The 21183-nt window shown below is 40.7% G+C and overlaps 1 protein-coding gene across 13 annotated transcripts in view; it reads left to right on the top strand.

The window, feature by feature from the left end:
* LOC125390504 (protocadherin alpha-7) overlaps window positions 1-21183 on the top strand; it is a 212358-nt gene that overhangs the window by 146742 nt on the left and 44433 nt on the right. Inside the window, exon 1 of one of the 13 annotated variants that reach the window (XM_048419551.3) lies at window positions 17536-20868. The exons of 11 other annotated variants lie outside the window; for them this stretch is intronic. In XM_048419551.3, the coding sequence (XP_048275508.2) occupies window positions 18307-20868 (2562 nt within the window). In that variant the 5' untranslated portion in view covers window positions 17536-18306. Of the gene's footprint in view, window positions 1-17535; window positions 20869-21183 lie in introns of those variants that run through there. One more of the 13 variants, XM_048419549.3, reaches the window with a different exon arrangement.

The following is a 21183-nucleotide window of genomic DNA, read 5'->3' as shown; positions in this document are numbered from 1 at the left end:
ATTGTTCCTTGGGCATCAGAGGAAAGGGTGCCTGAACTGGCCTTGTCCCATAGCCACACTGATGAATATTTTGCATATCACCATAGAACCTTCATCTGGCGATGGATGGAGATAGAGACAGAGACCCACATTGGAGCACTGGACTTAGCTCCCAAGGTCCAAATGAGGAGCAGAAGGAGGGAGAACATGAGCAAGGAAGTCACGACCACGAGGGGTGCATCCACCCACTGAGACGGTGGGACTGATCTAATGGGAGCACACCAAGGCCAGCTGGACTGGAAATGTTGGAGCATGTGATCAAAATGGACACTCTGAACGTGACTGGCAATGAAGGATGACTGAGAAGCCAAGGACAATGGCACTGGATTTTTATTCTACTGCATGGACTGACTTTGTGGGAGCCTGGTTTGTTTGGATGCTCACCTTTATAGACCTGGATGGAGGGGGGAGGACCTTGGACTTTCCACGGGGCAGGGAACCCTGACTGCTCTTAAGGTTAGAGAGGGAGGGGGAGGTAGGTAGGGAGAGGGAAAAGGGAGGCGGGGAGGAGGTGGAAATTTAAAAAAAAAGATATTATTAGAAATATTGTGTATTTTCTGTTGTCTAGAACCTGAGTGGAGGAAAAGAAATTAGATCACGATTAGTGTGTACAAGTAGCCAGCTATGGAGATTTAAACTGATACCAGGAGATAAGAACATGGTGTGATACAAAGAGGAGAAATGATAGATTAGGAAAAGAGCAAGTAGACCTTACCGAGGTTCATAGAAATGATATGTTAGCTTTGGAAATGTTTATCCAAGGAAGGTGGGATTCTGAGGACACGCTTTGAGTCATGTGCATTAAGGTGACCCTGGAAACGGAAGTGCAGAAGAAATCATGGACAATATATAAAGTGAGGTGGCAGGGTAGTGAGGCAGGTAAGACCAAATTGGAAGGAAAACACCTTAAAGTCTGAGAGAGAAAGTTCACGTTCCAACAGAGCTGAACCAGTAGGACCTGTAGGGGGCGTTCTGAAAGGATTACTTGACACAAATTGCAAGAGGAAGCTTGAAGAATTAGAGTTGCTTGCAGATGTAGGCTATTTTAAAAAAATCAAGCAAGAAGAGGTCTCTGAAGCATTCATTGTTGTGGCCATTATGATGTCATTGCAGAATTAGAAAAATAAGTTTCAAAGATAAAAAAGACTGAAGTAAACGTATAGCTAGTTGACTGGAGAAAATGCCGATGAGAAGAGCTGATAAGGAGATAAACACCTTTATGATTTAGAAGAGTGTGGTCTTCTCTACTTCTGTAATACTTGTGGGTTATGAATTTGTCTTTGGTAACCATGTGTGGAAATATTTTGGAAAATACTAAAAATACTTAAAAATGCCTCTATTCCTTAACTCAGCACCCAGAAGTAATACTGATACCTAAGCAGTTAAAAAGAGGCATAGTTTTTAATTCCTGCTCTGTTAGTGTATGTCATGGAGTAGAAAAAGACCATTACTTTTGGTTTCTTCTCTTAAAAAGGAAGGTGTAGTCTGGATCTCCACCAAAGCTTTTAACAATAGTCTGAGCAGGACAGTTAATTATTTATGTGCACAAGATTAAATGTATCTCCCAAACACCTTTGTCATCAGAAGTTACTATAAGTCTTGGAAAAAGTACAGCAACTATAATTTTTGACTATGACACCTTTTGCCTTCTGTTCAACTGGAAAATCAAATAGATCTGGTTGTATCTCTGTGAAGAACAAAGCACAGATTCCTCAGCTCTGAGCCTTATGTGCTGTCCTTCTTAGTCTGTCATCACTGGGTTCACAAATATTTTATTCATACCAGTTTCTACTGCCAAATAAGGTTTACCTTCTGTGTGATAAGAGAGGAGCTGAAAGCAGTTTGTGCTCTTATTTTTACCTATGAGATCCATTACTCAACCTATTTAGGCGGGCAGAGTGATGAATTGTGAATTTTTATATGTAATTTAGGCATATTTCAGCTCCCTTATGCTTCATATGTTTGTCTCCATTCTGAAGTACACTATTTTTATACTAGAGTTTATTTTAAAACTAGGCAACATTTCATCTATAGTTCTTTAGATATACTGTTTTGAAGGTAGTAAATACTCAGACTAATTTTATTAAATTCAGCAGCTTTCAACCTGACGGCTAAAGAATCTCCAGTCCATCAGGTTTATTAGCGGTTTTCAGAAGTCTACTGTGAAATTCAAGACCAGAAGAAATTGAATGTCTGTATTTGACGATTCTTCTTCTGTTTATAACATCAATAGGTTTTACATCTAAAGTACAGAAACATTACGAAGAAGTAATAAGTACCCAGAATTTCCAAAGTTAGTAAATGATCTACATTCCAATGAGTGGCATCATGTTGATGAAAAATGGGGATTTCCTTTCCCCATCTTTTTTTTTCAAATTTGAATATCTTCTTTATTCTTTTTTAAAAGGAAAACAAACTATCTTTCTTCATTATAGATACCAATCCAAGTTCCTACTCCCTCCCTCTCCTCCCATTCTCTCCACACACTTTCCCACCTTACCCCCATCCAATTCTCAGGGTAAGGCACATTGCTTTGGGGAAGGTCCAAGGCCCTCCCTACTATATCTAGGCTGAGCAAGGTATCATCCAAAGTGAATCGGTTCCCAAAAAGCCAGTACATGCAGTAGGGATAAATCCTGGTACCACTGTCAGTGTCCCCTTAGTCTGCCCCAGCCATGCAACTGTCAACCTCAACCACATTCAGAGGGACTAGTTTGGTCCTATGTTTGTTTCTTTCTGGTCCAGCTGGAACTGATGAACTACCATTAGCTCAGGTTGACTGTTTCAGTGGGTGTACCCATCGTGGTCTTGACCTCTTTGATCTTATTCTCAATCTTCCCACTCTTTAAATAGACTTTGGGGGCTCAGTCCAGTGCTCAGATGTGGGTCTCTGCCTCTATTTTCATCAGATGCAATTACATATGCAAGTCTTACATAAGATATGTGTGTTGTAAATATTTAGTTTGTACTGTAGCCTGTTGGCTTATTTTTTGAAAACCAGAAGTTTTAATTTTCTTTTGTTTTATTTTTTATTGTTGGGAATCAAACCAATGGCTCACAAATGCTAGGAAAAGTGCTCTCCCATTTAGCTATATCTTAGTCTGCAAGTTTAAAATTTTTAATCAATATAAATTATTATTTCTGTGTTTTGATTTATGACTTTACTTAGAGGCATTTCCTACCTCAAGTTGGCCAGGTGTTCTTATATTTTCTTCTTGTACTGATCAGTGTTACCTTTTAGCTTTATGTTTACTTTTTTGTGTGAATGGTTTGAGATAAGATTGAGATTCACTTTTTTCTACCAAAATACTGAGTATAAAATTGTAAATGTTTGCAGACATGATATTAAATACATTTAAACAGTCTACAAAAAAATGCCTGTTAAAAGTTAATCAGTATGATTCAGTGAAGTTATAGGATACACAAATACCCAAAGAACATATCTGAAAAATAAATTTTAAAATATTATTTACAATATCTATAAAAATAATAAAAATGGCTTGGGAGTGAAGCTCAGTATTAGAACATTTTCCAAGCATGTGCAGGGCCCTGGGCTCAATTTCCAAGGACTACATAAAAATGAATAAACAAGTAACGAAATAAATAATTGCAATACAAAAAAATAAATTTATAATGTATAGGAGCAAATTCAGCCAATCAGCTGGAAATTTGTACAATGAAAAGAATAAAACACTGATGAAGGAAAGAGTAGTCCCAAATAAATGGAAAGATATCCAATGTTCATGAAAGACTTAATATTGTTAGTTGCCTGTATTCTACAATTTATAGGCTCAATGTAATCTCTATCAAAATTATAATTATATTTTGACAGAAATAGGAAAAATATAAGGGAATACTTTAAAAACCAATATTCCGTTAAGTCAGAAAACCAAAAAGAAATGAACAAGTTTCTAGAGTCATCCAAACCAACAAATTTAAATTAAGAAGAAATCAGCAACTTAAATTGACCCATAATAAATAAAGAGATCACTAAAGTGATTTAAAACCCCTAATGACTAACAGATGCCCAAACCCAGATGGATACACAGCAAAATTAGATCAGACTTTCAGAGAAGATCTATAACCAAAAAATAATAGAATAATAGAAACAGAAGGAACACTTCAAATTCCTTCTATGAAATTGGTGTTGCCAGGCAGTGGTGTGCACACCTTTAATCCCAGCACTTGAGAGGCAGAGGCAGGTGGATCTCTGTGAGTTCGAGGCCAGCCTGGTCTACAAGAGCTAGTTCCAGGACAGACTCCAAAGCTACAGAGAAACCTTGTCTTGAAAAACCAAAAAAAAGAAAGAAAGAAAGAAAGAAAGAAAGGAAGGAAGGAAGGAAGGAAGGAAGGAAGGAAGGAAGAAAGGAAGAAAGGAAGAAAGGAAGAAAGGAAGAAAGGAAGAAAGGAAGAAAGGAAGAAAGAAAGAAAGAAAGAAAGAAAGAAAGAAAGAAAGAAAGAAAGAAAGAAAGAAACTGGTGTTGCTCTCCACCAAAATCGGGTAAAGACAAAACAAAAACACAAAACTACAGAACTACAGGCCAATATCCCCGATGAACATAGATGCAAAACTCTTCAAATACTTGCATGCTAAATACAGACACATATCAGAAAGATTATCCACTGCATTCCAGAAGTGCAAGGATGGTTCAATATACATGAGTAAATACATGCAATAAACATATATATGGAATTAAAGACAAAAGCCACTGGCCATCTCAACAGATTCAGAAACAGCCCTTAGACAAAACTCAACATGCTTTTATAATAAAAGTCATTGTGGGAGAGGGAGGGGGAGGAGGAGTGAGGGGAGGGGAGGGGAAGGGAAGGAAGTAGGAGGAGGGGAGGAGGTGGAAATTTTTAATTAAAAAAAGTCATTGTGAGAGTAGGACTGCAGGGAACATATCTAAACACAATAAAGACTATATATGACAAACACTTAGCAAACATTATCATAAATGTTGAAAAACTTGAAGCAATCATATTAACATCAGGAATGAGACAGGGCTGTCTACTGTCCCCACTTTATTTCAATATAGTACTTGAAGACCTATCAATAAGACAAAATATTGGAAAGATTACCATTCCTAAGTTTCAATATTTATTACAGAACAACAGTTATAAAAATAGCATGGTATTGACATGAAAACATACATGTAAACCAATGAAACAAAATAGTAGAGCATGAGTTTATATAGCTACAGCCACATTGGAGAAAAGACAACCTCTTCAAGAAGTGGTTCTGAGAAAATTGGATGTCCACACACAGAAGAATGAAATTAGATCTGTATCTATCATCCCACAAAATAATTATGTCCAAATGGATCAAAGACTTCCAAGGTAAAACCCAAAACACTGAAACAGCCAGCAGAAAACATAGGCTGTACCCTACATGGTAGAGGTATAGGAAAGAACTTTCTAAATAGGATTCTATTTGCTCTGGAATTCGGGCTAGAAACTGACAAATGTGACCTCATAAAACTTAAAAAAAAAAACTTCTGTAAAGCACAAGGAATAATCAATTGAATGAAGAAAAGCCCACAAAGTGGGAGAGCATTTTTGCCAGCTATATATCTGATAGAGGATTAGTATCTAGAATATATAAAGAACTCAAAAAGCAATTTCAAGAAAACAAATGACACAACTAAAAAGTGAGCTATAAATCTGAACAGAGGGTTTTCCAAAAGAAAGAATAAAAATGGTTTTAAAATATCTCAAAAATCATTACCTCATTCTTGGCAATCAGGGAAATGCAAATCAAAACTACTTTGAGATTTCACCTCACCCTAGTAAAAATTGTTGAGACCAACAAAACAAGGGACAACAAATGTTGGCAAGAATGTGGGGAAAGGAAAAAAAAATGTGATCATGGAACTTGCAGGTAAATTTAAGGAACTAGAAAATATTGCCCAGACCCAGAAAGGTAAATGCTGCTGGTTCCCAGCTCTGAATCTTAATGTGTGACTGTGTAACCTGGAGTAACCACAGAAACTAGGAAACTGTGGAAGAAGGAGCTCTAGAGAGAACAGTAGAGCACCACACTAAAGTGGAAATGGGGGAAATGGTGAGAAAGGGCTCTTTAGTTGGGGAGGAGGGGTGGACCACAGCTATAGATAGCCTTTGGCTGCTGTCCAGATGCTAAAGGTAAATTCCTATTGCTGAAGACACCACACTTTGGACACAGGAATTGGAGGACTCAAGCTGGATATGACTTGAAAGTTCCCTCTCTGAGAACTAACTCAAAGACCTTGAATATGTGATGCAAGCTTCCATGGTCAATAGCCCTACCCACCTGTGACACTTACAAGCTTCAACAATGACCATCATGGCAAGATATTCCCAAAGGTGAATAATGACACTTATACCTTGGGTTACCCCAAGGCATCTTAGGTAACCAACAGTTCTCTGTTTTCACTTAAAACTCACCCAGTTGTAAGGAATTCAAGGCTATAAACATCGCCAAATAGCTGTTGCATATAAGCCCATAAAACCTAGAAGAGCTCCTACTGTGGCCAGATTCCTGAGTCAATATAGTTCCTAACTTCATACTACTTGTTCTTAATGCCTACAAGTGTAGCTTTGTCAAAGATGCTTTGTTTTGCAACAGGTCGAGATCATTAAGAGAAGCACAAGTGGTCAATAAGCAGAGAAGCACTGACAGTGGGGTGCCTGGCACCAATCAACGTGTCTACAGCATAATCCCTATGTCCCATCCAAGGCTTGGGAAATATTGAGTCAGAGGACCAGGATACCTGCTGTGAGACTGTGCTCTCTATATATATCAGGGAAGTTACAGCTATGAAATTTAAACAATATGGTTGCTTAAACAAGACCTGGATAATAACAATACCAGTTAACATGCCAATGTGGATAGACCCTATCTCTAAATGGAAATCTACAATTAATGACTGCTGAGCAAGGAGGATCAGTCTTCCCTAGGGATGAGTTCCTAACTGGTTATCCAATAACAAATGGTGAGCCCTAAACACACACACACACACACACACACACACACACACACACACACCCAACACCCATGTACACATATTCAACAATATATAATCTCAATAGGCTCTGTGTGTGTGTGTGTGTGTGTGTGTGTGTGTGTGTGTGTGTGTCTTAGTTGCTTTTCTATTGCTATGAAGAGACACTTTACTAAGGCACCTTATAGAAGAAAGAATTTACTGGATCTTACAGTTCTGGGAGGTTAGAGCCATTACCTAATGGCAAAGAGCATGGCAGTTGGTAGGCAGAGTCCTGGAGTAGTAACTGAGATCTTATCTTGCTATCTGCAAGTAGGAGGCATGTAGAGAACTTGCTGAGAATGGTATAAACTTTGAGGTTTAAAAGCTCATCCTCCAATGACACATCTCTTCAAACAAGGCCACACCTCCTAATCCTTCCCAAAGAGTTCAACTAACAGAGAACCAAGTATTCAAACATATGAGCCTATGTGGGACATTCTTATTCAAACAACAACAGTGTGTGTGTGTGTGTGTGTGTGTGTGCGCGCGCGCGCATGTGCACGTGTAAAACAAAAATAATTAAAGAAAAAGAGGCCATGGATTTAAGAGAAAAGAAGAATGGGGGGGTCAATAACATGCACTAACATTGTGTTTAAAAACAATGTACATATTTTAGTTAAAATGTTTTATTGCTAAAATGTTAATGATCATCTCAGCTATTGTAAAGATGTTACTAAGAGGTTTCCTTAAATCTTAGGTTGCTACAAACCTTCAATTTGTACAAGATACATTATGTGTAAATACAATAATAGTGAGTACAGGAGTTGGAAAGACTGCTCAGTGGTTAAGAGCACTGGCTGCAATTCCAGAGGACCTGGGTTCAGTCCCATCACCCACATGGCAGCTCACAACCATCTGTTACTCCGATATGAGGTATTCCACATCCTTTTCTGCTCCACAGACAATAGACATGCACGTAGTGCACAGAGCAGGCAAAACATGTGTACACACAAAACAGAACAATAAATTATTTTTTAAATGAGTTCAGTGAAATATGTCTTATCATACTAAATTCTTTTCCTATATATTCAAACTTATAACAAAATTAAATTTGTAAACTAGGCAAGTAAGTGATCAACAGCAAAAGTACAATAATAAAATAGGACAGATGTAACAATACTCTGCATTAAAAGTCTCTACCTCAAGCCTGACAATAGTGTCACACACCTTTAATCCCATCACTTGGGAGACAGAGGCAGGTGGATCTCTGTGAGTTTGAGACCAGCTTCATCTACAGAGCAAGTTCCAGGACAATCAAGGCTACACAAAGAAACCTGTCTTAAAAAAACAACAACAAAAAAAGTCTCTACCTCCTAGATGTCTTCTTGTTCCATATTGTATTTTTTAGTCCACAGTTGACAACAGGAAAATGAAACTAAGACAATGAAGCCACAGATGAAGAGAGAAATTTTTACCCAGTTTTATTTTTAAGTTCTCAGATAGTTGTTTGATGCATTTTAAACTTTATTTATTATTTGGTGTGTGTGTGTATGCTGTGTGTATGTGTGTTCAAAAAAATTACTGTTAACAATGGCTGCCCTAGTGCATGTTAGGACACCAGAATTCCCCCTGTGATCTTTGAAAATACTAACCGACTTCTCCTCCTTTTGTCCAAGAGGCTGCAATCTGTTGTCTCTGTTCTGAGCTTAAATATACTGGATTTAGCTTCAGACCTCAAGTTTTAAGACTTAAATATTTCACGTATCCCAGCATCAAATCTAAGAGTTTAAAAAGTATCTACCTAAAAAGTTGAAGAACTGCAGAGTTAGGAAGGAGCACAGATTTTTAAAGATACAGACTTTGAAGCTACTGGGTATATAGTAAAAAATTATTTAAAACTATAATACATTAGTTAATTTAAATGAAATAAATTCAAATAAATGGGCTGAATTTACCAGTGATCATTTAGGTATTATTAGGTTATGAAGCTTCTGTTGAGGAAAACAAAATGTTGTGGAAAACATGAATATTCTTTTTTATACTATGAGTAGAAATTTTGTAGATAAATCCCAAGTCAATGAATTATCTCAATTACAACCGATGGGCATGATAAAAGGTGTGATATTTGCAGAAGCATTTTGGTATGTCTGCATAAAATCTAAATGTGAATTATTCTAATTAAAAAACTCTCAGAGGGAAGACGGCTCAGTGGTTGAGACAACTTGGTCCTGCTCTTCCAGAGGTCCTGGGTTCAGTTCCCAGCATCCATATCAGGCAATTCACAATCCCTGTAACTTCAGCTCAGAAGGATCCGATGCTGTCTTCTGGCCTCCAAAGGCAACTGTATGCATGTGGCCTACATACAAGCACACACATACACATATACCATATATATATATATATATACATATATATATGTATACTCTCAGAACAAATACATAATCATATACACAAATACATTTTCAGAAATGTACCTAAATATTAAATTATGGAGTAAAATGTTATGAAATATCTATGTAATGAAGATTATGTTACATTTACTTAGAAGGAAAGGGCTATATATATGATATATATATATATATATTGCAGGGAAATACATCCATCACAGGTGTTAAGTAAAAATTTAAAAATCAAAGTTGTACTATAGTATGTAGAGAGTGATTCCACTTGGGCACAATATATGTTGATATATTTACATATTCATGAATTAAAGCCTGGAGAGATCTGTCAATACCAAAAAATGAAACTTTTTTTTCATTTTTTCAAGATAGGATTTCTATGTGTGGCTCTGGATGTCCTGGAACTAGCTCTTGGAGACGAGGCTGGCCTTGAATTCACAGAGAATCTGCCTGCCTTTGAGTGTTGGGATTAATGGTGCGTGCCACCACCTCCCAGCTAAGAAACGAAACTTAAAAAGGCTTTAATTTTTACTGCTTAAAAGAATTAAATGAGTTGAATTTGGGTAAATTTCTAAATGCTCTTGGACCAAAATAAATAGAAAAGCAAGAAAAAATAAAAATAAATCAAAGGACATGTAGCTTAACTTTATCAGAATTGTTGTTATATTTTTTTAACAGGCTATTAGGTGTCACCATGGGTCTTGGAAAGGATGATTTAAAAATCTCTCTTACTCCACAGCTCTTGCCAGGTTGAGAAACACTAATCCACACAGCCCATGTGTCACGGCTGTCTAATATATCCTGTGTGTGCACTGATTTATGCATCAATAAATGTTTAATACATGGTTAAAATTCCAAATGAACTTACGCCAATCGGATCACAGATGTATTGGTTCAGACTGAGAGTACTACAGGATGTCGGTCACAGGAGGCTATGATGAAAATTTCATTAGGGAGGATATTGAAGATCTGAGGGTGACGCTGCTATAATAGATGTGATACTGAATTAGAAAGAAGGAAAGTGAAACTTTTACCCACAGCTACTTGAAATCACGTTCAAGTGCCCAACTCTTCCATTTCAACTTTTATGTTTTAGTGAAGCTATCACCATGTTGTCTTGTATTCTCTGATTTTACTGCAGAATTGGCCAGTATATTGAGACAAAGAGAAAACATAAAATATTGACTTATTTGGAAGTTTTATATATTTTTCCTGTTATACTAGGATAAGCTAGGATAAGCTAAAGTTGACACCAACCGAGGCATGGTGCTGAGGATGCACCCAGCGTGATGACTTCTTTGAGACCATTGGCTCAGGGATGTTCACAGAATCAAACCATGGTTTTCTTCTCAATCCTTTCAGTACAGTGCACTTCATTCACTTGTGAAAGAAAGAATGGAAAATGCAAAGTAAAATGGAAGAATATGAATGTTATTTCTAAATACCTTTAACAAACTGAGCTTTGTTAAGGTAATTATCTCATCAGAATGTCTCAAGGTATCTTTTAATATTCATAGAAAATGAAATTCATCGTACTTTGGCTAATTTTGATGACTTGTATTTTATCTTCCTTCCTCTGTTGTATGTATAACTGCTAAATGAATTATAGTCAAATCCATCACTAGGAACATGAGTGGGATTTATGCCCAAAAAAATCAAAGTCATCTGTAAAACCCCAGCACTTACATGGAATATTTCAAGTGAGAGAAACTATCTTTAGCAAGGGCAGAGAATAAAGGAAGAGTTTGGCTTATGGAAGATGAATCCTTTTAATAGCATGGTCTTGGTAAATATATTTTGTTTAAATATATATGTATATAATAGGTATAAATATATGCATATATAAAATATAAATATATATATATACAGAAGATCAAAATGAAATCTCTAAAAAAGTTTATAAATGTGAAAAATGGTTTAAATAGGATTCTAAGTAAAATACTTGAAATGAGTAGTTTCTGAGCAATAATAAGATTCTTATTGGAGGTGTGTATGTAGTGGATAGATTTAGACTACTAAAAATAATGAGGTACAGGAGTCTGGAACAGAACTCAGTAGTAGAGCATTTACCTAGTATGTGCAAGGCCTTGGGTTCAATTTCTGATATCCTCCCCCAAATATATAAATAAAACAATGCCTCCGAAACAAAACTCAATTGACCCAAACCACGAAACAAAACGACAAATATAGAAAAGGAAAAGAGTACCTGGCAGGAAAAAGGCAAAAAAAATAATAAAGATATTGTTAAACTAAAAATCTGTAGAGCAAAGGGAACAGTTGATCTAATGAAGAGACAGCCTACAGAACAGGACAAAATCTTTGCAAGCTGTACGTCTGACAGAGGTGTAATACCTAGAGCATGCAAAAAAACTAAAAAAGAAAAACCTAAACAAGAAATAAAACCTGGTCAACATATGGGTTGACGATTTGAGCAAACATTTCTCAAGATATGGCAAAAAATGGCCAATAAACACGAAAAAACATTTAGTTTTACTAGTCATCATAGAAATGCAAATACAAACTACCTTGAGACTCCATATTATCTGGTCTGAAGAGAGTCACTAAGCGACAAAATGACAGCAAATGCTGACCTAGCTGTGGACGTAGTGGGACCTTTATACACTGATGGTGGGGATGAGTTACTCTAGCCACCAGGCATTCCCTATGAAGGTGCCTCAAAAACCCAAGTAAAAATCTTCCACATGACCCAGCTCGAGTAAAGTACAAATAGACAAAAATGCAAGGAACGATTCTTTTGAAAAAAAAAAAGATTCTTTTGAGGAGGAAAAGAGGCCGGAAAGGAAAAAAACTTTCTGGAAAGTCTGATAAATTCCTTTGCCACTTGGGAATTGAATTTCTCCAACAATGCCAACCTCATTAGGATCTTATGAGAACTAAATGAGTTTAGATATGTGCAGAAGTGATAAAATGTCAACTCTTAAGGAATTGAGGTATAAAAGGAACCCCAAAAGTCAACAAGTATTGCTATCTGGATGCTCAATGGCATCCACATCTACCCATTTATGTTACTGTCTGTCAGTTGACCTGTCTGTCTGTCTGCCTGTCTGTCTGTCTGTCTATTCATGAAAATCAGTGACTGTTTTGGCTAAACCCCACTTGGGAACAAGAATGTTCTTTAGTGCCAACTTCCCTCTTTATTTTATTCTGTGGCTAAATCCCAAGAATTGCAAAGGAGAAACGGGGCCAAACAAGGCTTTCTATTAAAATAAGAGGGCCAAAGTGATGAATGGAGTCTTGGAACACGTTTTAATGGCAAATACGAAAGCCAGAAGTCAGCTTAAATACAAACTTACGAATTGGGGGCATGTACTGAATCTCAAATAAAATATTGGTACTAATTTTGTGAATTAAGATGCATCTTGTCTTAGACAGTCATAATTCTTGTTCCAGAAGGGTTCAACTTGCTTCTGGATTGGCCTGTACGTTGCTGCCTACTAGCCTTGAGTCATTGAGAAAATGCTGACTAGGATACGCTAGAGGGTAGATCCCTCATTAGAATTCCTCCAAGCTGTACCATCCCATTAATAAATCCCCTCTGGTGCTGCTATTCAAAGAATTATAGAAAACCACTTAGCTATACTGTACTGCTGTTTTCTTACTTCATCTGGTCTTTATGGGTAAGTAGGAAACTGTTAAACTCTCCACGAATTTCAGGAATACTGTGTCCACCCTGCTCATCAATGATTCTATTAATGAAAACCCCAAAATGCCTGTTTGGAGAAAAACAAACAGATTTTAGGTCTGTGTGATTAGATTGATGTTACTGGTTTTCAGATGAGCTAGAGCGGGTCCCAGCAAGAATGCCTTCATTTCTGAGTATTCAGTAATGACCTCAGTAATGTTGGGGTGTGGGAGGCATTTATATCAAACTCAGACTTTTTAAAATTAGCATTTTGTAGTCCGGCTGTAAGTTGTTTAAATGCCTTGAATGATCACTCAAGCATAAAACATCATTTAGAATGTATCTATTGTTGTGTGTGTGTGTGAGAGAGAGAGAGAGAGAGAGGTGCACACACATGCATAAGTGTGGGTGTGCATGCGTGTGTTCAAGCCTCAGCATACTTTCAGCACACCTAGATAGTCAGAGGACCATCTTAGCGAGTCAGCTCTCTATTTCCACTCTGTTAAGAAAAGGTGTCTTCTGCTCTGTGTAGCCCACGCTAGCTGGTCTGAAAGCTTCTAGGTTCTTCTGTATCTGGTCTCCACATACCTTTTATTATTGCTTCTATTCTTTCTCTCCCCTTTTAATCTTAGATTTAAGCTCCGTTTAACCACTATATTTTATAAAATGAAGAAAATAAATGGTTGATGTAAAATTTTTCTAATGAAGTTCAGCCTCCAATCTCTGATTCTTATTAGATCACCTCAGTATAGAACACTGATGGAGAAGTCAAATTTAACTTCATCTGTTGGTATTAAGCTATCTGACCCAAGCCTTCAGCCTGTCTCTTCCTTTTTATTGTTAATAACCTTAAGATAGCTTGAGACTCTTGTTTATTCTAAACAATTCTGAGATGCCTCAGCCACGTAGCTACAGAATATCAGTTTCTCAGGACTAAAGTTTCAGAGGATCCCTTCCCAAAATCCAGTTGTTAAACCCAAACATTTTCTTAATATATTCTTTCTGGGTAAAGAATAGATGAAAAATTCCACTATCATTTCGTACGGAAAACACTGCCACCCCTCCCAGTCCTTGGACTACTACACATAACGACATAATCTTACTGCAGAGTGTTGTCCCATGGAGAGGAAGATCAAGAGTCCTGTCCTTTCCTAACAAGATAAAGTTTTTGAAACAGTATCTCACTGGCCTTGAATTCATGAGCTCATGGCCTCTGCCTCTTGTGGGTCTGTATCAGTTATAGAAGAGTGTTCCTATGCCAACTATGAAATGTAACTTTTCAAACTACTTTGTGTTATACTAACTCTTAAGGACGTCTATTTGTCCCTATTTTTATTGTGTAATACATGCTTAGTTTGTAGAGGGTCACTCATTCACTAGTTATAAATAAAAATTAGAGGCCAGGCATGGTGGTACATGACTGCATTTCTAGCTCTTGGGAGTTCGGTTCAGGAGGATCAGGCATTCATGGCCTGCCTTAGCTACACAGCCAACTCAAGGCCAACCTGGGCCACACAAAAAGCTGTCTCAAAACAACAAAGCTTAAAAAGAAAAAGGAAATTAAATTTTCCTCTCTGTGACACATATTCACAGCCTGATAAAACTGGTGACTAGTCCTATGCGACCAAACTCAAGCCATTTGGTTACTCAAAGTAAAATGGTTTACAATGATGCCAGTAATGAAGGAAAATGGATGTGAATTAGGAGAATTTTCTGAGTTTGAGTATTTTTTCTTGCAGTCTGAATTCTGTTGTGATTGGTTTTTGTTGCCATGCTCAGTGATCTCATGGGAGATGTATTTTACAAATGTAATTAAGAAATATAATTGAGGAATATGATTTTGAAATTCTTGTCTAGCACAGGGGTAAACAAACACAATGCCCTGTCTTACGGCTCTTTTTATCATGTCACTTTTTATTAATTATATCTAGAAGCGATTTTATTTTGTGAATAGTAATTTTACTAGGTAGCTGGGTATAAGTTTTTCCTGGGGCTGGTTTAGTGGCTAAGAGCACTCACTGCTCTTCCAGAGAACCTGAGTTTGAGCCCCTGTATCTACCTATATTGGGTAGATTATAACCACTTCTAACTCTAACTCCAGGGGATCCGAGATCTGTTCTGGCCTCTCACATATATCAGATGCTTACAAAGACACATAAAACAAACAGAAAAAAAGAAGATACATACATACATATATGTTGTTGAAAGAGAGTTGCTTCTTTTTATTTTTAAGATACAGGACAGTTCTAGAAATATTTGAAAACTTTGGGAAGACTAGACTTTGAGTATACTCAACTGTCCCCAGCCACCATTTTCTTCTTAAATATCACAGTTGCTTGTCCGTTTTTAAGGAGTCATGCTGCATATAGATGATTAGGCAAGATGTCATTTGATATTAACAGTTGTTACAGTTAATAAACACCACTACCAACAACAGCAGCACTGTGCTTGCCACATACTGTCCACATAACTTACTACTTACTTACTTCTAATCATAACAACAGTCTCATGGATTTTATTTTTGTTCTCTCTATTTAAGACAAGCAAGCTGAAAGTTAGGTGTTAGAAGACACATAGTCGTTAGCAGAGGTGCAACTACCTCTGAATTTTGTGTTCCCAATCAGTTTTATTCTGTTTTTACTGGAATTCTTAAAGGTAAGAAAGGAAGGATTGCACAACGGTGTGACTAAGGCATGAGTATGAGTTCATATAAATGTTTGTAAATGAGGCACTTAGCGACAGTCTGAGCAATCACATTCCAAACATTGGTAAGGTTGGCAGGAACTTCAGTATGATAGCATGAAAAAGAAAATCATGGTGGTGCCAAATAGAGAGAATACCATCTTTTATAGCATTTGTCTCTGGAAATGAGGCTAATTTTGCTGCTCTTTTGCTCTTTCAGTCACTGGGGGAGTAAATACTAGCTGGGGTTTAGAATTCTAAAAAACAAAAATGGACATTTCAGCCGGTACTCTTGCTGGATGGCAATATGGCTGAAAGATAAATTCTGAGGCACAGCACTTGGGGGCTTCTGCTAAAAGCACCACAAAGTCCTTGTCACTTTTATCTCCTCCTTAAGTGCCTGTGATCTTTTCAGGGGCATAGGACCATGCACGGTCAACACCCAGTGGCTTTGAGCTCTGGTGGCAGTGACTGTGAGGGCTGGAGGAGCTGAGGGGAAGAAAGGTCACTTTTCCTGACAACTTATAACTTGATTCCACTTACAGGCCATTTGTTTTCTGAAATAAGTAATGGGTGAGGACATAGGCCAGGTCTACAATTTGTGCTCTTGAGAGATTAAGGCTCCCTGAGATCAAATTACTACAGCAAACAGACAGAGCTACTGGGGGATGTTTGGGAAGGATATAGGCAGAAGAGGGAGAAGCCAGAGACCTTAGAAAGGAGACAGGAATAGATTTTGATGGAAATTACTTCCCACTCTGCACCCTTGGTGGAATAAAGAGGACAAATAGGCAAGGATAGGAGGGAAACTAGCTTCACTAGAAGAACTCGGTTAGGTTGTGGACTGCTGTTAAGTGAAATACACGTAGCAGGTTGGAGGAAGGATATGTTGGCCCTGGTCAACTTGTCCTCTCAAGGAGGGAAGCATGCCAAATGTCAGGTCTCACTGGGCTTCCTTCCAGTACATAGCTAGAAAGTTACCCAAGGGGCTAGCTATGTAGCACAAGGACACTGAGAGATGAAGCAAAAAAAAAAAAAATGTTTCAGCGAATGGAGTTTGCACAGGGGGCTATAGTTTCAAGCCTTCGTGGGAGAGATGAGCAGGCTGGGAAAGCTGACTGTTAGGAAACGGGGGAGGCAATGACACAGCACGGAACGGCCTTCTCTACTCCTTCAGCTTTCTTGTTCACTGAAGAGTAATTTAATGGGAGTCTGAGGGGAGCACAAAGGTACAGGAGCCCACCGGAGCTCTGTATTTACAGAGGATGAGGTGTAACACGGTGAAAATTTCTGCTACTGAAAGATAAATCCCAGCTGCCTACGTTTTGCTTAATAACAGCAGGGTGGTATCTTTTATTTCTTTCTGCGAAGCATTAACGAATTCAAATTCCAGCATGGCTGGGAAGACCGAGAGAAACTCTCCTGATTTAATGGCTTTGCAGGCTCTTGACGACATTGTCATCCATTACAGAAAAAAAAAATTAATCACTTTTGAAAGAAAATGTCTTGAGCGATAAATGAGAAAGGGTTGAAGTAAGATTAGAGAAAACACGAGGGAAGAATCGCCTGAAATTTTACTCGATTTTTTTTTTCCAACTGAGATGGAACAGCTTGAATACGAGTTTTTCCTGAAGCTTGACGGAGTCAGTTGTATAAGAAGAGAATGTTAAACCCTGAAATATTGGTTAATTGCCAAAATACACACCGAAAGTTAAGGCACGTGGCTGGGAGCTAGACTGAGTGCTGGATCCCAGGATGCTTGCTTTAGACTTGCTTCCCAGAAGAAGGCACCAGTCACTTCTTTAGCCTTTGCCCAACGAGTTAAAGGCTTTCAGTACTTCTAAGAACCGTGGCTGGGAAGGTGAGGGGGTCAAGTAAACAACGGATCTGCATTTCAAAAGCCCCAAAGCACCTCCCCAGCAGATACTTCTCCTGACTGTTAAGGCACCGCCCAGGTCTCCCAACAGTTTATTTTCCTGGATGGCGCTTTGAAATCTTGACTTGGAGAGCTGATAGTCAGAGTTCTAAGCTGCTTTTCTCAGGCTAATCTTAAAAGACGCGTTAAGCCTGCTGGGGAGCGTGGAGACTGGATGAACAGGACCGTGGGGGCAGGGAGAAAGGGAGTGGCCGTGTTCCCGCGGTCTGCTGGGATTCGGCGGATGGAGGATGAAGGAGACTCGGCTGGAGTAGGTGGAGTGGCAGGGCGGTGCAGGGTCGCAGTCCGCTGCCACTTGGGTGCGGAATTCGAGCTGGACTTGCGGAGCACCCCCTCCCCCTCCGCTTCTCCCTCCCGTTCCTTAAAGCATCATCAGCGGCGGCGGCGGCAGCGGCGTAGTCGCAGAAAACCGAAAGCCGTGGAGCGCCTGGAGGCGAGTGGAGGAGCTGGGGATATGGGGAGTCAGTGGGGGCGGCAGGGCTCGGAGCCCTTGAGAACGCCTGGGAGGGGAGCGGCCTCGGGCGTTTGTAGCGCGTGAGCCGTGAAGAACCGCGAGGGCGGAGGCGGGGCCCGGCGAGGAGCAGGCTCGCCAAGCTGCTGCCTCCTGCCCTGCCCCGGCTGCCTCCGCCAGGGCCGGCGGCTATGGAGCAGGCGGGCACCAGACCTGGGGCGACCGAGCATCCGCGACCCCTGCGGCCCTTGCCCTGGCTGTTGTTTCTGTCTTTCTGGCTGCTGCTGGTGCTGCTGCCAGGCCCAGCGGCCTCCCAGCTACGATACTCGGTGCCGGAGGAGCAGAGCCCGGGCGCGCTCGTGGGCAACGTGGCCAGAGCCTTGGGGCTGGAACTGCGGCGCTTGGGACCTGGCTGCCTGCGCATCAACCATCTGGGTGCGCCCAGTCCGCGCTACCTGGAACTGGACTTGACAAACGGAGCGCTCTTCGTCAACGAGCGCATCGATCGCGAGGCACTGTGCGAGCAGCGGCCTCGTTGCCTGCTTAGCTTGGAAGTGCTGGCGCACAACCCGGTGGCAGTGAGTTCGATCCAGGTGGAGATACTGGACATCAATGATAACTCGCCGCGCTTCCCGCGGCCGGACTACCAGCTTCAGGTAAGCGAGTCCGTGGCACCTGGAGCGCGGTTTCACATTGAGAGCGCACAGGACCCCGACGTTGGCGCCAACTCAGTGCAGACCTACGAGCTCAGCCCCAGCGAACACTTTGAGCTGGACCTTAAACCCCTGCAGGAGAATAGCAAGGTGCTGGAGCTCGTGCTGCGGAAGGGCCTAGACCGCGAGCAGGCTGCCTTGCACCACTTGGTTCTCACTGCGGTGGACGGGGGCATTCCAGCTCGCTCAGGCACGGCTCAGATCTCTGTTCGCGTCCTGGACACTAATGACAATTCCCCTGCCTTTGATCAATCTACTTACCGTGTCCAGCTGCGGGAGGACGCTCCCCCAGGCACATTGGTAGTGAAGTTGAATGCTTCGGATCCAGATGAGGGTTCTAACGGTGAACTCAGGTACTCCTTGAGCAGCTACACGTCTGACCGGGAGAGACAGCTTTTCAGCATAGATGCCATTACAGGGGAAGTTAGAGTAAGTGGGACTCTGGATTATGAGGAGTCTTCCTCCTACCAGATCTATGTGCAAGCGACTGACCGGGGACCAGTACCCATGGCCGGTCACTGCAAGGTGTTGGTGGACATTATGGATGTGAATGACAACGCTCCCGAGGTGGTCCTCACAGACTTGTACAGCCCAGTGCCTGAGGATGTTGCTCTCAACACTGTTGTGGCCCTGCTCAGTGTGAATGACCAAGATTCAGGCTCCAACCGGAAAGTGAGCCTGGGTCTGGAGGCTACACTGCCTTTCCGGCTCAATGGCTTTGGAAACTCTTATACACTCGTGGTGAGTGGCCCACTGGATCGGGAGCGGGTAGCTGCTTACAACATCACAGTAACAGCCACTGATGGGGGAACGCCACCACTCACCTCTCAAAAGACACTGCAGATTGAGATCTCTGACATCAATGACAATCCACCGAGCTTCCTGAAGGACTCCTATTCCATCTACATCCAGGAAAACAATTTGCCGGGTGTGTTGCTTTGCACGGTGCAAGCCACAGACCCAGATCAAAAGGAGAACGCAGAGGTGACTTACTCCCTCCTAGACAGGGAGATCCAAGGGCTGCCAGTCACCTCCTATGTCTCCATTAACAGTGCCAGCGGCAGCCTTTATGCTGTCAATTCCTTTGACTATGAGAAATTTCGAGAGTTTTTTGTGACCGTGGAGGCCCAGGACAGGGGGAGGCCACCACTAAGTAGCACTGTGACCGCCAATGTGTATGTGGTGGACGTGAATGACCACGCCCCTCATATTCTATACCCTACCTCAACTAATTCATCAGCAGCCATTGAGATGGTGCCTCGGACTGCCCCTGCTGGCTACCTGGTCACCAAAGTCATAGCCATGGATTCAGACTCTGGGCAGAACGCTTGGCTCTTTTACCATTTAGTCCCAACTTCTGACTCAGACCTGTTTAAAGTAGAACTTCACACGGGAGAAATTAGGATTACCAGAAAGATAGGAGACGAGAGTGGTACCACTTTCAACCTGACTGTGGTGGTTCGTGACAATGGAGAGCCACCTCTATCAGCTACTGTGGCCATTACAGTAGCTGTGGTGGACAGGGTTTCTAAAATGCTCCCGGACACTCAGAGACATATAAAGAGTGCTCGGACATACTCTGAGATCACGCTTTATCTCATAATAGCATTAAGCACAGTGTCTTTTATATTCCTCTTGACAATCATTGTTTTGAGCATCATCAAGTGCTACCGCTACACTGCCTATGGCACGGCATGCTGCGGAGGCTTCTGTGGAGTGAGGGAGCGGTGCCCGGCAGAACTGTACAAACAGGCCAATAACAATATCGACGCCAGGATACCACACGGCCTCAAAGTCCAGCCTCACTTCATTGAAGTTCGAGGCAATGGCTCCCTCACCAAGACCTACTGCTACAAGGCCTGCCTGACAGCAGGCTCAGGGAGTGATACTTTCATGTTTTACAACACAGGGGCCCAGACAGGGCCAGGGCCTGGGGGAGCCCAAGCCTCGGTGACTGACAACAGGCATCTCACGGGCCAAAGTGGGCAGAGTGCCGGGAACCTGATTATCCTAAAAAATGAGGCTGTCTCTCAAAATGAGGTGAGATAGTGATTAAGGTGTCTTCCAGAAAGGTCTGCGTTTTTTTTTTCTCCACATATTCCAACCCTCTATAGTTGGCATTAGTGACTTATTATCACCGACAAGGTTTATCTGGTAAATTGAATAGTAATGGTATCTCTGATCTTATTGTAACCTGCTGTTTGCTCTCTGGAAATAAGCCCTGGGGAATTAGTTTACTTACCATTTCCTAGTGGCACATGTGAAAAATTAGCCATAAAAGTACTCGAGGAGTGCGGATTAGTCTTAGGTACTTTTGGTTGAAGCACAGCTCTGTAGAAATAGAACAGGTCTGGG

Source organism: Myodes glareolus, chromosome 13, assembly GCF_982192425.1.
Source record: "Myodes glareolus chromosome 13, mMyoGla1.1, whole genome shotgun sequence".
Lineage (NCBI taxonomy): Eukaryota > Metazoa > Chordata > Mammalia > Rodentia > Cricetidae > Myodes > Myodes glareolus.
This window is presented reverse-complemented; position numbering and strand designations above follow the sequence as displayed.